This window comes from Danaus plexippus, assembly GCF_018135715.1.
Source record: "Danaus plexippus chromosome 3 unlocalized genomic scaffold, MEX_DaPlex mxdp_30, whole genome shotgun sequence".
NCBI lineage: Eukaryota > Metazoa > Arthropoda > Insecta > Lepidoptera > Nymphalidae > Danaus > Danaus plexippus.
Genome location: NW_026869845.1, coordinates 117,634 through 134,807, shown reverse-complemented (window position 1 = coordinate 134,807; position 17,174 = coordinate 117,634). Strand labels below are relative to the sequence as shown.

The window sequence follows — 17,174 nt, the reverse complement described above, 5'->3', positions numbered from 1 at the left end:
GAAAGGACTTAAAACTAAAACAATCGCCTGTAAGTTAATTAATAAATATTACTTTGGCGTAATGCAATAAATGAATTTAGTTAGATTTTCTTGTGATAAAATCATAACAATCATAAACTCTTCAGTGAATTACATTTTTATTATAATCTCAGAAGCTACGAAAGAAATATCTAGATTGGGTTGGTTTATAAAGTTTCAGTTGCAGTAGTGGTCTTCGGTGGTGACGCGGCACAGCTGACAGTCCACACGGCAGCACCAGTGGTAGCGGCAACGGCAGCGCTCCAGTCGCGACGAGCGCAGCGCGCGTCTACCGCGACCGCAGCACAGGCGACCACACCCGCCCGCGCTCGCCCCCAGGGTAGCGTTACACCGTCTGGTTATATTATTGTAACATAGCTGTATTGTATTTTCTCCATTTCGGTTCTGACGGGAGGCTGTGATGTGAGAAAGGTAGTGACACATACCTTCCATGCGTCCCAAGCGAGCCGGCGGCCGGGTCTGGCTCGCAGTAGTCCGGGCTGGGGGTGACGTATCTGAGACGAGCCGCGCGCCGAGGCCGGTGAGCGCGGCGGGGAGACGAATGTGCGGGAAGCACGGAAGCGCGGGCGGACTGCTGCGACAAGGCGGCCGCGGCGCGAGACAAAGACGACAAGGAGCGCCAACAGGTGCGGACTGAACACGAACCAGACACACCGTGACACGTGCACTTTGTACGCATCCCTTGTGACACCACCTGCAGAAAGCGTCACTGTTGATTGGATGATCAAGGAAGAGAAATAATAGGAAAGGATGCTTGTATCACCTTTCTGCCGAAGCGGTTGTTGATGAGATTTGCCGAGGCGATGAGAGGTCGTAAGTACTGGAGTCGAGTGTTCAGGTCCACTTGCGGGTCGAACCGCGGGTCGTCCGCCGCCATGCGATATTCGATGTTTCGGTATTGTATTTCCTTATCCTCCTCGTAGTCGTATCTAAGTGAGTAGATATTAAAAACGAAGTTTAATTGTTTGTTTGGAAATAAATAGCTCGTATATCCAGAAGATAACGCTCCACATGCTAACGTTTGTACCTAGATCTGAACCTTTTTCTGGTGGGCCGTCCTCGTCTCGGCGAGCGAGGCAGTCGTTTCCTTCCTCGCCGTCCCTTTCTCCTGGGAGCCACACTGGTGTTACCCGCCGCCGGCTGGTCATCCACGAGGATCACCACCGGAGGAGCTGTTGTCGGTTCTGTGCTAGTCGTAGTCGTTCGTTCCGTGGTCGGTTCCAGCTCCGCTGTCTCCTCTTCTACTCTTCCGTCTCTGACATCAATTTCGTGAGCGTCCAAAAATTGTTTCGCGAATCTGTAATATTTTTTCAATAACAATTTGTATCTTTTATATATCTCGTAATTTTTTTCTTATCCTATTTACCTTTCGGCCCACTGAAAATTATCTCCGCATCCTCCCCACTTGAATCTAGCATGGGGTTCCGTGGGAGCGGCTTGTCTGGGAGGTCGCGGTGGTGCTCGGGGCGGCGCCGCACACGAGCAGGCGGCCAGAGCGCCCGCAGCACACGCCCTCGCTACCGACCATGACAGAGCCGCAGCAGACATCGCGTACACGTAAGCTTGCTCCCTAGTTCCTAAAATAAAGTATCTATTTAATATTTACAAATAAAAAAAAAACAAGATTAAAAAAAAATACAGCTTCAAAAGTTATAAACAAAACATGTGGTTCCCGAATACAGATTGTTAATAAGGAATAATACTTTTTTAATAAGTTATAGTTACCTTCACACCGGAAATTGGAACGGTGGATTATTTGGCCAATGTTAACGTTATTATTTGACGAAGGAATTATAACTTTGAATACTATGTGGAGAATACACGAACTGTTTGTCCAATTCAATAAGGGCGTATTTTTATAATATTCAAGTTATATTCTACCAGTATCTAGAGTAACACTTAAAAATTTATACAAATAATATAATTAAACGATATTGTGTAAATATTTTTCCGCACTTCCTAACATTTGTTCTTTATGAGGGACTTTTATACTTACGTGTTCTCAAAAATTTTTATAAAATAATATTACATATAAATTTTATAAATAAATAAATATGCGAAGTGCTTATGAATGTTTCCCTAAAGTATTTTACCAACTTCGGCCTTCAATATTAGTAAGTCATATTACTTTGTCCTTAATATCACTGAATAAAAAGAGCTAGCACATTTTATTGAGAGAAAAATCTGGTTGGTAAACCGAAGTAATACATTTCTTTCCCAGACAGATGTCTGTGTAATTCCCTCAAGCGACGACTTATAGAACAAGTCAACAGTCTGAAGTAGAAATGTTCACGTAATTCTAGCGTTATTTTTTACCTTTTTCAGAATGAAATTATATATACTTAGTATGAACATAATAAAATAAATAATACTTCAGATTTATACAGTCACTTTCCGATGACATTTGTAATACTGGATCTAATCGGCTTTCCCCTTTGAAGTTTAAGATTCAGATTCTGCATTTCATAAATTTATTTGGCAAAATAAAATTTGTTAGTTTAGCAGCTATGTAATAATAAAACGTAATCTAAATGGTTCGGTAATTTTTGTCTCATAAACAAATACATACACGAGCCTTCATGTCTGTAACATAGAGGAATTCATAATTTTAATATGAACATCAGTAGAATATCTGATAAAAATATCCGTTAGTGGCTGATTCACAAACGGGTCATATTATTGACTTCTTCGAATTTACTAATCGATGATACGTAAGATTCAACATTCATTACTTAATATAAACTGGGTCATGAGACTCCGAAATCAAATATTTTTTTGAATGTTATGCACTTCTGTATAAAAAAAATACGTACAAGATAGGTATTCTACTATGAACATTTAACATAAAATATCTAAGTTGTAGTAAGGCGAATGCTATATTATCTAAAAATCACTAAGGTTTTATTACGAAAACACACTTAAAATCAGTGTCATATGTTTTATGTCAAATCTGTAACATTACTTACTTATGCATAGAAATCTTTGCGTGACTAAAAAAGATATATTCATTAAAAAAAAAAACTTAAGATCATGAGCGGCTTGAAGTTTTGTATTGATCTTTGAAATAAAAAAAAAATAACAGATATATGATATTTGTTGTTTGAATAAGAATCCACTATGTACGCTCTTTCCAAGCTCGATTAACTTTTACTTATTGTAAGGTTAATGGGTCGGATGTGAAGTTATTTTTATTCCTTACGAAATTAAAATAGTGCTCGTTTAGACGTTAAGAATACAAGAGGAGACCATTTGGTAAGTAATACTCACTGATAATAAATAGTTCCTACAGGGGATTAAGCTGAGGTACCAGTCAAAGTTGAGATAAGTTTGTCAATAATCTATATTTTTAGAACTGATCTATGTGAATAACATTAAATCTTGCGCTTTTAACGCCATAAGTCAATCGTACGTGTCGCCATTTTAAGTACTAATTGGAAGCAAAATTGATTGACACGTATGTACAATATAATAAATGCATGTCCTAAAATATGGCGACAGTTTAATGGCGAATTACGAAATCAACAACAGACTTCTTATTGTGTATAACTTTTGGTTCATATTGTTTTTCGATATTACGTTCACATAAAGTCTGAAAGAAAAGAGCATGCAAATGAAACGAGAAAGTTTTGACTTTTTTAACGATATTACTGTGTAATGTGGTGTTTAATAAAGTTATGGGCGGGCAATGAGGAAAAATCTTCGTTGGAAAATTATATATCACTACAATCATTATAAAGATTAAGGTAAATAAATATCTAGTTAATAGTAGTGGAGGTGATTGGAGTAGAGACTTTTAATAGACAGTAGAACTTATATCTCTTTTTTGAAAAGTTACATATATTCTATAAAAGATAGCATAAAAGGTTTAAAAACACAAAATTACTCTACATGAGGGAATGAATAAGAGAAAACATATTGCGGCTTTCCTTCTTAGAGTTGGATATAATCAAGACGACTATGATAGATTTGCCCGCGGTGGAAAGATAGGGCCTCCTTTATCTTCAATAATTTATACACGATATGTTATTAAGAAAAATAATAAAGAAATATGAGAAAGATTTACAGAAATCATAACTCAACGAAACGCGCATGAAACAAAAACTAAGGATTATATTTAAGATAATAATAAATTCGTAATTAATTTCATATTATCATATGAGTGTCGAGAATAATAAAATTTGCTAGGTCTTTTTCTATTTTTAACTAAAGTAGTGGATAGCGTGTATTAAACACACTAGAATTCTCCAACAGCTGACATTATAAGACACGTTTGTAGATACTTTATATAATAAAGTTAACGAAATCTGAGATATTTCTCTATAAACTCGAGCATGTAGGTGACATATTGCTAAGAGGTTAAACGGTCACTACTACAAAAACACTGAAAACTAGTTAAAAAAAAAAACAAACCAAATTTATTTACTTAAAACTAAAACAAAAGGCGACTCGTGAATTTCTGAATGAATGAAACTTACTTAAGTACTAATGGTAAATAAGATTAACTATTACGGAGCAGAATGGAAATGGTACAGTTTCAACTCATAAAGAGCTTTATAATTGTATTGTTATAATATTTATTTAGATGCGACAAAGGTTAATTGGTGTGTAAATGCAGAGAAAACTGGTATTGATATAAGAATTAAAACGTAGAAACACTGATGACCCACATACGAAATGCCACAAAGGATGTCACAATATCATTGAAATAAAACGTTGACCAGAATAAAATCACTAGAGTACCTAAGGTTTACAACAAAATGTAAAAGTTGGGAACTTATGTAAATTGGATGTAAATATAGAAGCTCGTTTATATTAATAAGTGTAATTATAAAAATGTTGATAGTACCCGCAGGCTGATAGCCGTCAGTCGAAGACAAAGGCGGCGGATGCGCTTATCGGCACGCATCGCTAGTTACCAAGTCAGTGCACATCACCATTATCGCTGAAACCCCCAGAGCCTGGCCCAGGACGTTTGATTCATGCGTATAATTAAATCTTTTGTACGTTTCACAGATCCCGACCCTCGCCCGTTAGCCATTGTAAGCATGTCCATCCAACCTTTTAATAACACTCCAAGATAACTTACAACAAATCCTGACGTTTAATGAAATATAGAAAATGATACATTTCGTTATTATTTGGGGATATCTGGCTCTGTAACAATACCTACTTCTATACTAATCCCTCTTAGAATAGACATAAATTTTCATTATTAGTAAATTATATTATGATATATATTACTCTGCCAATAAATAATATTTTTTAAAGCTAATAAGTCATAAAATCGTGTTTGGTTCTATCCGGTGAGATTCAAATCAGTTCAGCCTTTTAAGAAACTCGGAAGCTCGATCGTTAAATGGAAGTTCGGAAAAGTATCCTAACTACAAATGAAATTTTTACTTGAAAAATCAAAGTTTACAATTTTAAAGCCCTCATAGCAAACATTATCTGTACGGTAGAAGTTTTAATTAAAATGTTACAAGTAAGTTTGTATAAATATTTATAAAATAAATGTACCTGAGAAATTTTATTATATACAGAGACAGTAAAAAATGTAAAGACCCAGTATGTTTTCTTGGGTATTATAAAACAATGGTCAGTATTTCGTACGTTCATGTCACACGTAGACAACATCCGGTGTGACAAACGCTGCCAGCGCTAAGTTCTAAGATATGCTGAAACTAGAAAATATATCATCCGTTGTTCGTTGTCTTTCTTTAGCTATTCTTTAGTTTTAGAAATTAGAATGTTTCTTTTTGTTACGGGCTTTTGAAAACATTTTTATTGTCACAGTATATACATCAGAACTCTGTCAGTTACATTTTTATTGCAATTTTCTTTTTTTCGTAACGATAGTCACCAATATTAATTTTTAATATCGACTAAATGGAAATCCCAGTCCCGTTGCAATCAAACTTTTCAGAGTCAATTCCCCCGTGTTATGTGAGTTACTGTTGCCACGCAATGTTAAAAACCGTCATTTTTAAAAAAAGATCAATAGAGACACGGAAACGATACTAACGCAATTATTTATAGCTATTATTCGTCAAGGTACTTATTGTACTACGCATTGCATTTTTGCCCTTAGTGCTATACAGATAAGGCTTTCATAAATATTAAATATTTTTCGCGTGCTTCTTGCTGAAGTTACTTTATTGGCGAGTGTACGCAGTCGGTGATGTCACGATGCTCGCGACATATTATTATTATTTTACAAACAACGTCTGAACCGAAGTTCCGTCTTCGTGCCAGGATAATACTAGGTAATGATCACGTAATATAATCGTCTTCACACTCTCTGTTACGACTACCATGTATAAACACGTTGTATTTGTTGCCGTACCCATTTAACTTTGTGTTAATATAAGTCTATAGTTTATATAATAGATAATCATTACTGAACATTGTTAAAATAGAAAATGACATCTTTAAAAAAACTTTAAGACATTTAAGTTATAAAACTAAATAAGGGTATCGAAACAATGCAGTTTTTCATTATAGTAATATTAGTGTGAAATCATACAATACTCGCTATCTATAGGTACATTCGCTTTAAATTACGTAAAAGACATTCAAGATTACCACGGTTGTAAATATAGAATGGCCCACTCTAAACAACTAATTAATATGTAAAACAAAGGATACATTTAAAAATTAATTGCCCGAAAAGCGATAAATAAATGTTGACGTTGCATATAAAGAGTGCCGAGCGCGGAACGAGCCAACGGGTAAAAAGAAAAGGGAGCCGTCCGCGTCGTTACGCTAGCCGCACCCGCACAATGGATCGGCTCTGATTTAAAAGACTCGGCAAACTTGCCTTCCCTTATCTCTCATTATTGTCGGAAATTCTTTAGTCCACCTAGACGGAACGGACTCCGTTGGACGTTCTTATAAAGAAACTTAAATGAAATGGAATTGATAGAGACTAGGGGCGGACAGCGGACTTTCTAACTTCTCGGTAATTTGATTAAATTTAATGGAACATTATCTTATTAGCTGTTTCTTTGAGCAAAAAGCTAAGAAAAACGTACCTTTGAGGATGGCCCTGTCTTTATATAGTTTCTGCTTTTCTTATTCGTTTCTACGTAACAACATTCCATTCTTAATATGATCAAATGCCTATCTTAAGCTATTAAGAACCTTTTAGTGTTTTTGTAATCATATTTTTAACAACATAGACTAAAAATACCTAGCAGCTAAAACCAAATTGAATGTTCATATCAACCGAAAATAAAAAGTTTTGAAATGTGCTTAAATATTATTAAATAATTTATTTAATGACAGTTCGCAGTTCTAACTTTTGACACATTTTAAAACTTCTTTGAAATATAATTATATTTTCGGATTTAGATGGTTAAAGAATAAATGAATTCGGAAGCGAAGTGTCATGTCATGACGTTTTAAATTTTGTAAGAGTTTGATCCAGCAAAAAATATATTATTTTAATTTTAAAATAAGTACTCATGATAGTGAGGATATCATTATGTTAATGTCTCCATTCCGTGGAGTGCAATTATATATAAGTATTTATTATCTTTGTACATAAATTAATTCTTAATTCAATGATTGTACAAAATTTTAACAGATATCAACAAAACATTCTTAAACTCACCTGTAAGTAAATCAGGGGTGTACTTGGGAGCCAGTTCAATGGAGGAGCAGTTCCATCTCTCGCCAGCGTGTGCTGCGAGACACGCCGCTCGAGCGAGTCGTGCAGCAGCGGCGACATGCGGCATGGCGGCCGGCTGCCGGCGGCACACACGCGCCTGCACCCCGTACAACCAGCCGCTACGACGCGCCTCGCTACAGTCGCTCTCCGACCAGTTGCCAACGCTTTCGTGCAGCGCTCTGTACATTATTTATGATTATCGATCTTTATAACGTTACAGGAATTAATCATAAGCTTTGTTCATCTTAAAGTCTTTTATTTTATAAAGAAATCAATAGATTTACCAACATATCACGATGGTCTGAACGAGTAATGTCAATATTATACTTTTTATTCTTGTTAGTAGAATGTACGTACATTATGGCATAGTAACAAAAACATTTTTTTTTGTTTGAATGGATTTTTTTATTATTTATATGTGCATGAAGTATACAACTAATTAACATTATTATAAAAATCAAACAAGAAAAATATATGTGGAAATAAATTAGGAACATATTAATTAATGTGCGTAAACTTCTTCTTAAAGTTTTATAGTCAGCAGATTTATTTGCTAAGATTTCATAGATTTCTTGTCTTCTTCACTTTGTGAGCCTTGCTGTTCTTTGTAGCGATGCGTTGACTCTGGTCGAAGGCCTCTTTGGAAAGCGTCGCACATTTCATACAAGTAATTAGGCAGAAAGTCATTTGCCTCGCCTTCCCTACGTCGTAGTAAGCTATATGCCTCCCGCAATGTAGGTTTTGGTGTCAGACGTAATTCTAGTTCAACCACAGAAGGAAAATGTGCAGCCAAAGAGTAAACGATTTCTAAGTCGGAAGGTGGAGGATTTAGACGTTTGTAATTTGAAACCTTGTACAAGAAATATTCGGACATACTCATCCTCGATTTGTTTTCATCGAACTTCCCTAATTTCATATCATAAAGAATAGCTTTCTGACGTTCCATTCCCCAGAATTCTTCCTCGAAAGCGTCATAAAAAGAAGCTGCGTCTTTAAATTCACTCCTAAAGCATCGTGCCCACATTAGCGGCAATCCCTCCAAACAGGATATTATAAATGATAATTGTTTTTCAGCTGATATATTCAATTCGGAAATATAGTATTTTATATTATCAATGAAATCCATCGGATGAGTGTGACCGCTGTCATCAAAGTGTGGTCGCTTGTTTAGGGAAGCAACGATCCAATCATTTATATTTTCCGTTGATATTCGGACAGAATTTTTATTTCCTTGCGGAGTATCCTCGTCGTCAATTTCAACAATTTTCGGTCTCGCTGATGGTATCTTATCATCATCTTTGCCTAAATTTGGTAGCGACATGTGGCTACGCAATCTAGATGAGGGCATATCGTGTAATATATCCTCCTGACTTTGAGAAAACCGCACGCCGAAACCCAGAGTTGTCGGTTTATATATTGAGCCGCCGTAAAGAGCAGAATCTACACTTTTTTTTCGCTCCTTTTGAAACTTTTCTTTGCCGACTGTCGTTGATATTTTATCTACCATCTCGGACAAATTTGACACAGAGGACTTGATTTGTCGCAAATCAACAAACAAACTCATTGTTATATTAACATATATATGTTTATATTATTTTACATATTTATTATCTGTAACAAAATGTTATAATTAATTTTAATGCGCATTATTTAAATCTGTGCTGGTTTAAAACAAAAGGTTATACGTACAATCATTGTAGAGGTACGGTTTCAATTATGACCAGTAAGACAATGCGTGCGTAGCTGCCTCGTAGAGTTCCGTAAGGTAACGTGCGCTAGTAGCGAGCGGGTAAATGGTACTAGTTCGCCCTTCGTTTACTGATGGATGCCGTGCCGTACTTGCAACTTTTTGTGAACGCTCCTGCCTACAATAACTGGGTTACAGTCGTACGAAAATTGAATTCATTGTCGTGTCTGCCAAGGACGTCGCTTCCGATGACATCGGATCCTATTTCACGAGGGCTGTAGGGCGCGCCTAGCTTAATGTTGCAGATTTTTGTTTGCAATGTATACTTTTATATTAGCTTTTATATTTGCATACCAAGTTTGGTTGTATGCCCTAAATATGTGCAACAATTTCAAAATGTTAACGTTACAATAATATAAAACAAATTTAAATACTCATCTTTTTACATAAATAGTTCAATAAGATGTGTTAGCATTAAAGATATTTTAAAGCGGTTGTGTGTTTATAAATTATTATTAGAAACAATATAAGTGAATGTGTTGTCTACAATGTGAACGGTTAATTGCTAAGTTGCTAACAACATTTCCCTTTTACCGTGATTAAAGATATTAGTAGTAGTTTTAATTTTAATAATTACCCTATTCGCTTAGGAAGCCGATATCCGTATCGAATGCCGGGGGTATCGTAGGGGGAAGGCACGCGACGTGACGGGTGATGGGAGGTTGAGCGGGAATCGTGTTACATCACACATCTAACATCGACGTCCAAAGTCAAAAAGAATGCAGAAGTCTCATAACAATGTAACAGCGATTAACTCTAGATATCAATCCGAATCAGTGCGGGTCCAAAATTACCATAGCATCCGTAGTATCCATTATGGTTAATTCATGTGGAATGCGATTGTTCGCTGTTGGATCCAGTGCGGAACATTATCGCATTCGTCACGCCGCGCACGTGCAGGCACAATCTAATAAAATAATTCCCGTATCAAATTTTACGCGTCTATCTCGATCTAGTAGACAAAAAGCAACGCAGACCAGCAAAAAGGGTCCGCTTTGTCATAACTGGTTGTCGAACATAAAAGAACACTGAGCTTTTGCTAAAGGTGCTTTGAATTCAGATATAGATAAATTTAAAATGGGTTACACTTTTTTTTTAGTTCACGCTATTCACCTAAAATTTAGGAGTACACAATCATAAATGCGGCTTGTTACTTTGTATTGCGCAACGTATATTATTATTATATTATATTGTATAAAAAGGCGGGCGTAATGGACATTTAAATCTTTGACTCCACAGATGTGACAAATGTACAAAAAGCCGCTAAAATACCGTCGATAGAAAAAATCCTTTGCCAAAATACAGCTGACGCGTCTGTTTTGTCGCTGATTTGACTTTAATGATGATTAAATACTGTATGATTGTCACGACAGCGCGGGCGTGCGTGTACCGTGACTGTAGGAAGACTGGAGCTATGAGGGAATTCAATTTAAAATCCACCACAGAAGTTGACTTACAATATCCTTATAATACAGATTGTATTCGAACAAAAGTAATGATATCATTTTAGCTTACTATCATAATTAACTGTATGCAATCAAAATAAATTTCATACCTAGTCGTATATCTATATCTAGGTATAGCCAAAACTAAAATATTTTGAATTTTAAATTTGTAGGTAATTGAATAATATATAATAATTTATAGAATCATATTCGATAGATAATTATTGCATTATTTTTCAATCCATTCAGTATTTTCTGTCAAATAAAAATTGTCCAATTTTTATTTCATTAAACTTTTTGGACAATCTGAAAAATTATACAATCCACATAATAATGATGATTCATTTCCGAACCCCTATTCTTGAGTAGTGTACTTTCGTTGTAAATTGAGAAAGCAATTAGGGATATTATCCAAAGAAATCTCAATTTGTTACAATCAAACGCAAGAGACTGTCTGGTTCCTGGCGTGTCGCTACGAAACTCCAAACTTCATTGAACACGGGAACAATGATACTTTAATTATGAGCCATTCGACACACTCACTTACATTATATAGTAATGACTGCTATTAATCAAGATCAACGACAATTTCAATTAAGATGATAGATTTATGCCACACGTTGCCAGGCAACCTCAGCATAATTTTGATGCCAATTGTAACATTAATTATGCATGGAATTCACGTTTTGCGGATATAGAATAAATATCTTTTGGAAATGGATTAATTTTAATAGACGGTATAAATAAACAGACCGCCCTTTAATACCTTCAATTCAAATTAGTTATTTGGTTGTATTCGGTTATATCACATCACAATATTCAGAGCACGTGTATGATAATCCCTTAAACAATTTAAATGTGGGAAATGCCCATTAAGAAGGAACCTGGAATAATTGAAATAAATGTTAGTATTACTCAATAAATTGTTCAATACAAGAGCGATTTGTCTAAGTCGTTGCTCTGCGATGTACAACTGTTGTATTTTATTATAACAAATAAGCTTCTACGTTATTTTAAATCACTTCAACCTTTCCTAGTTTTTCCTTTAATCTGTGTTTTTGTTTTCATTCTAAAGTTCCTCATTTTTATATGTTACAAGATAAGGTATATCGAAAATAATATACATATAATACAGACTTAGCTAGTGAGTTTGACTAAGTTAATATGTGTGGGTGTAGGATGTGGGTATCTCTACGTTTTCGTAATTGCTATTGTTCTATGAATATTAAAATTGGTCGAACCTTTCGCAAATAAATTAAACAATATTTATAAGGTAATATTTTAACCTTTTAGATTAGCCTCTGTACGTTTTACAGGATTTTGCGGTTGTTTCAAAAGGTTTCGAGGGTCAGGGTTCCGTGCCTTATCTTGAAATTTCGCGTTTTATTGTTGTTGTCAGCGCTTTTGACCAAGTTTTACCTTTTCAAATAACTCTCATTTAAAATTAATAACCACAGAAAGATAGGATATTTAAGGAATTATATTATTTTAATACTTATGTTTCGTTTACATTTTCTTGGGACGCAATCAGCAAAGCAAAAAAAAAAAATCTTAAAAAAAATATTAGAATTAGAATTAGAAAAAGTTATTAGAATAACAGCGGTAACATACAGGATTTTTGCGTTATTCTTGATACATATATCCTCATTGGTTATGTAAATTTATCCAAAAATTCTTATAAAATACTTATAAGTTAAGTGAAAAATACTTGAAAAGACAAATTAAAGAGAATTCTTATCATATTACGTTATATCTTTGACACCTTTACAATATTTTCTAGTGAAAATGATATTTCTTATATATTTCTAATGATCTTAGAAATGCCACTTAATGACATCTTCAACACAGTTAACCGAAACGACAAATGTTCAACAATGCAAACAACATCCCAGTCAATTAATTACAAAACGTACGTAACTTCAAAGTGGACTGTCGTTACGACCGAACTAGAAATCGGTGAGTAAGATAAAAGCCAAACAAATACGCTTTGCATCAAGGATGTCGGTAATTTATGAATTTGTCAGGACAAAGTGAACATCGTCGGCGGCGAAAATAAAGAGCACCGCGGCGTGGATAAATTTGTGTCAGATCAAATGAAGCGGGCGTTGGACGATTTGTTGCCTTTACTCCCCGTTACATACAACCATAGAGAAATAAAAATAACGAGTGTGTTAAACGAGAATGAAACTGTTGCCGGTTCGGACCACGTTTTGGTATGCAGAATGAAACAATGAAACCTTTTTATAGAAAGTGATCGTACTCCGATCGATTTATGTTCACATAAACTTGCTGATTTTGATACATACTCGTATGTAGCTACCTAATTGTAAGTCGCCGCGCGCTCGGCACTCCACGAAATTAACCCTTACGAAGCCCTTCGACTTCACCGCAAAATGTAAGCGTAACTTATGCGCTACATATTAACATAATCCACTAAATGCACTTGCCTTTAATTGAATGAAAGAAAAAGTACATACGAATGTTTTATTAAATCTCTATATGGAGAGTATATAAAATAAATAATAGTCTTATTTCGTTAAAACAAAAGCTTAAGACTAAACGTCGGATTCAGTGCTATAAAATAAATTTGTTGAAGTAGCTCGTATTTCACCTTCACCAGCAGGCGCTCGCGGACCGCTGAGAAACGACTACAAGGGAATTCAATAAAAATCGTGGTCATAAAAACTAACACGGCAATCGTATAAAAATAGGTAAGAAAGCATTTAGAAATGTCCCCTAATAATAATAGGAACGCCAGATGCAGAAGACGACCGGTTAGAAAAATCAGTGGGAACTCGAGCGAGGGAAATTATTTTTTTCGGTCTACCACACACGGCCCTTGCCGTATCAGCAGAAACTAAGATTGCCATTCTTCCTCGTTCTATTATTAATATTGGGGTTGAGACTTTGCAACAATAAATATGTATCTAGGGTAATAGGTCAGACAACGAAAACGACTATTCATAAAAACTGTACAGCGTCATTTTGAAGTATAAAATTGCTCTTCTAGAAAATCTTAGTTTCATAGCTACGCCATTCAATTACATGAATGTGCCTATACAGTATATTGAGTGGACGAGGAGCGCTGCTGTGCACGGTAGAATTTTTAATCTTTTAAGTTAAAGTACGCTACGTCCACTATAAAGTAGAAACATATTAGTTGTCTCGCAACAAACAAGCTTTTAATTTAACAAAGTGAACACTCTACTTCAGTCTCTTGAGACTAACCAGGCATGTTAAAATAATAACCAAAAATTATGATTAAAATCCCTCATAAAAATATACTTTCAAAATAAGAATCATATCATTTTATATGCTTTGTTTTTTAGAAGAATAACAAATTTGAACTAATGTACAATATATTTATATTAAAATTGTAACTCTCGTCATCGCTTCATTAAAAATGATTGAACAATTATCAATTCGTTACATATTCGTTCTATGAAATAAATATGATTATATTTCTAAAATCATTTATTATAATTTTTTGATCCCTCTTCATCTGTACAATATAAAAGAATGAATGTTTCACATGAACGAATGATGGTAGTGGCGTTGTCATTTTAAAATTATCAGTATAAATAGTGTTACAATTGATTCCATCACACTACTAAGTTTTATATTTGACACCCGCTTAATCTTTTTTTATTACATGTCAATGTAAAGCACAAGACAGTCAACTTTATGAGAGATCATAATAATATTTTTAATTTTCTACTAAAGTTATGGTACAAATGTTGTTTTGTTTTATTATGTTAACAGAATTAAGAAAATGTTACTGAACGGTTATGTTTCTTATTTACGCATTTGGCCAAGTCGGCTCTACGTGACGGAATGCATTTGTGGCAATAGTCAAGCTTTTCATTTTATTACCATTCCTCTATCATTACAAGTTTTTTTCAACCTAGCAAGTTAATATTAAAACCCTTATTATCTAATACATCTTATTCATTGAATCTAATTAATCGTTACATACATAAGTGTATATAACGATTTATTACGACTACTTAGTAATATTACTATAATAAAGAAATTAACTTTAAATTAAGCTAACAATCGTTCACAATATTGAAATAATTGGATGCGATTGCTGGAAATCGGGGACAAAGCTCGTATTACCGGGGATATTTCCGGGTGTAATCTCAGGGGCGAATAATTGCGGGTTGCAGCGGAACAACGCCGCTCATTAGTGCAACGTTCAATTAGAGCACGATGGACAGGGGCGTCGGGTTACCTAGCTATGCGTGGAGAGAACATTTAGCTTTGAATTCACCAAATAACAATGGTATTAACGCCTCTCTTCTCATCTCTGTGTAAATGTAAACCTATATATTAAAAGGCTAGTTTTTGTTTGTGGCGCTTCGGTGACATATGTATATATATATAATTATACATTTATGTGACATCCTTGTATAATATAATTCTTTTCAACCTCTACTTGCTATGTAAAGACAAAAATTTAAATATTTGTTTTTAAATATATATATAAAATATGTTTCATAATTATTTTTTTTATAACAAAACAAAGTCGTTTCATATCATTGTTATTTATGGAGATTTGTACTTCCTGCTTAAAAAAATTAAAACTTACAAAATATATTTTCCTCTTTTATAGAATAAGTGATTAAGCTTAATATGGCTTTTGTTACCGCAATGTCATTCTTATTTAGAAATATATCAATTACCTACTTTAATTATGTCAGTACAAAAATGGTATATGTACAAAGTAAGTCACATATAAAATTAAAGTGTATTTTTTTATGAACGAAAAATTAAATATTCAGTGTTAAACTAAATTGTTTTTATACTATTTATTTTTCATTTGTCATAACTGACAACACAACACATTACATTTTTGATTTTTATCAACTTTTAGTACACTAAAATGATAATCTTATCTAGATTAAAACATCTAAAACCTTAACAAGGTTTACCTTTGTAGACATATTTGTTGGAATACTCTACTTAAATGTAAAAATTAATATTATATTCGTAATAAATGATATATTATAAAGTAACACCATTTAAAAATATTGGCAAATATTGAGAATGTGCCTCCGTACTTCTTAAATACTATACGTCTAATCGCAATGCATAAAAACATATTATACTTTAAGTTTATTATAATTTTACATTTATTGCTTTTAATTGGATCTAAAACCGATTCATTAAAAAAAAAAAACCAAATGATACTTACAGCCATCGAATCCCTTTTGTTGATTTTGGTAAAAACACAAATATAAAAATAAGAATCACGACAGAAAAACGCATCACAGAGACAGGATAAACTTTTATTTTTCTGATTCGAATTTAATTTAAGAACGAAAAAAAATAACCGCGTAATATTTGGCGGGAAAATCGTGCAGCGATTGACAAACACGGTGCTGCGATGGTTAGTGGCGGAGTTGTGACGCGACGTAAACTCCGAGTGACGAGTTCACATTCCCTCTCCAAAGAGAGATCGCGGTCGTGGAGCACCGAGCACGCGTGCGAGCGCCGCCGTCACGATGACCGGCCAGTGGTCAGCCAGACGCCCGCCCGCCTCGCTGCCCGGCACCGACCACTCAAAGAGTAAGCCGCAGACATCCTCGCTCTATTACACCACTCTTACACGTTCATTTAACTTTCAATTATGGATTTTGATTTCAGTCTCATTTGATATTTACCTATTCATGTATATCTAAGTATTTATATAAAACTAGGAATTGTTTTTTGAGTTTATCATAAAAGAATTGCTATTAGGATTTAATAAAAGCTACAACACCGGAAATTTTAAATAAATTTCTTAGAATAAATATCAATTTGCCTCTAGGAAGCTAGTGAGATGTAGGTTCTAATTGGTTGTGTGGAGCGCCCGGAGCGGGCGGGCGGGCGGTTCGCTCCCCACAGCACAACCCACTTATCAATTCAGTCGAGTGGGCATTCGTTCATTGTGAAGCATTGTGCCCTATTATGCATGGATTCGACGCTTATTTACCCGTTCACATGCCGACTGTGCTGCGTAATCGGATACTTTTAATTTAATCACAAAAGCGCGAGAAATAAATGAGCTACCAATAAGTTTCGCATACGTATTGAAGTTTTGTTAAGCAAATATGTACGTATGTTAATGCTATCGAAGTCTTTATTACTATTGGTTATATTTCCTGTTTCACTTCAGATTATAAAAAGCTACTTCATATGAATAGTATATATTTGCTCGCTATATTCCACGTTGTTATTTAACGGTACGATGTTGTAACCTGAAATTCTTTTAATTAATTAAAGACTCAAA

The 17,174-nt window shown here is 34.6% G+C and overlaps 2 protein-coding genes across 3 annotated transcripts; both read right to left on the bottom strand.

Annotated features, from left to right (window-relative positions):
• Positions 1 to 115: 115 nt before the first annotated feature.
• Positions 116 to 16,455, bottom strand: LOC116771566 (protein Wnt-11b-2-like). Of its 2 annotated transcripts, none has more exons than XM_032663556.2 (7): positions 16,098 to 16,455; positions 7,652 to 7,887; positions 1,406 to 1,616; positions 1,079 to 1,336; positions 803 to 968; positions 465 to 733; positions 116 to 373 (listed from the first exon to the last, which is right to left on the bottom strand). In XM_032663556.2, the coding sequence occupies exons 1-7, from the start codon at positions 16,169 to 16,171 to the stop codon at positions 196 to 198; spliced, it is 1,392 nt and encodes a 463-aa protein (XP_032519447.2). In that variant the 5' UTR covers positions 16,172 to 16,455; the 3' UTR covers positions 116 to 195. The 2 variants fall into 2 exon arrangements, with proteins under 2 accessions (XP_032519447.2, XP_032519383.2); XM_032663492.2 differs by having other exon boundaries at positions 1,067 to 1,336; positions 16,098 to 16,452.
• On the bottom strand, positions 8,014 to 9,313 carry LOC133320086 (uncharacterized). The gene has a single exon (XM_061526930.1). It carries the CDS (start codon positions 9,270 to 9,272, stop codon positions 8,262 to 8,264), a length of 1,011 nt encoding a protein of 336 aa, XP_061382914.1. The 5' UTR covers positions 9,273 to 9,313; the 3' UTR covers positions 8,014 to 8,261.
• Positions 16,456 to 17,174: the final 719 nt, after the last annotated feature.

Bases quoted from the DNA above. Each gene is read 5' to 3' on its own strand.
- LOC133320086 (XM_061526930.1), bottom strand. From the start codon at position 9,272: ATGAGTTTGTTTGTTGATTTGCGACAAATCAAGTCCTCTGTGTCAAAT.
- LOC116771566 (XM_032663492.2), bottom strand. From the start codon at position 16,171: ATGCGTTTTTCTGTCGTGATTCTTATTTTTATATTTGTGTTTTTACCA. The intron at 1,337-1,405 runs GTAAATAGGATA...AAAATATTACAG, and splicing joins AATTTTCAGTGGGCCGAAAG to ATTCGCGAAACAATTTTTGG. The intron at 734-802 runs GTGATACAAGCA...CGCTTTCTGCAG, and splicing joins ACAACCGCTTCGGCAGAAAG to GTGGTGTCACAAGGGATGCG.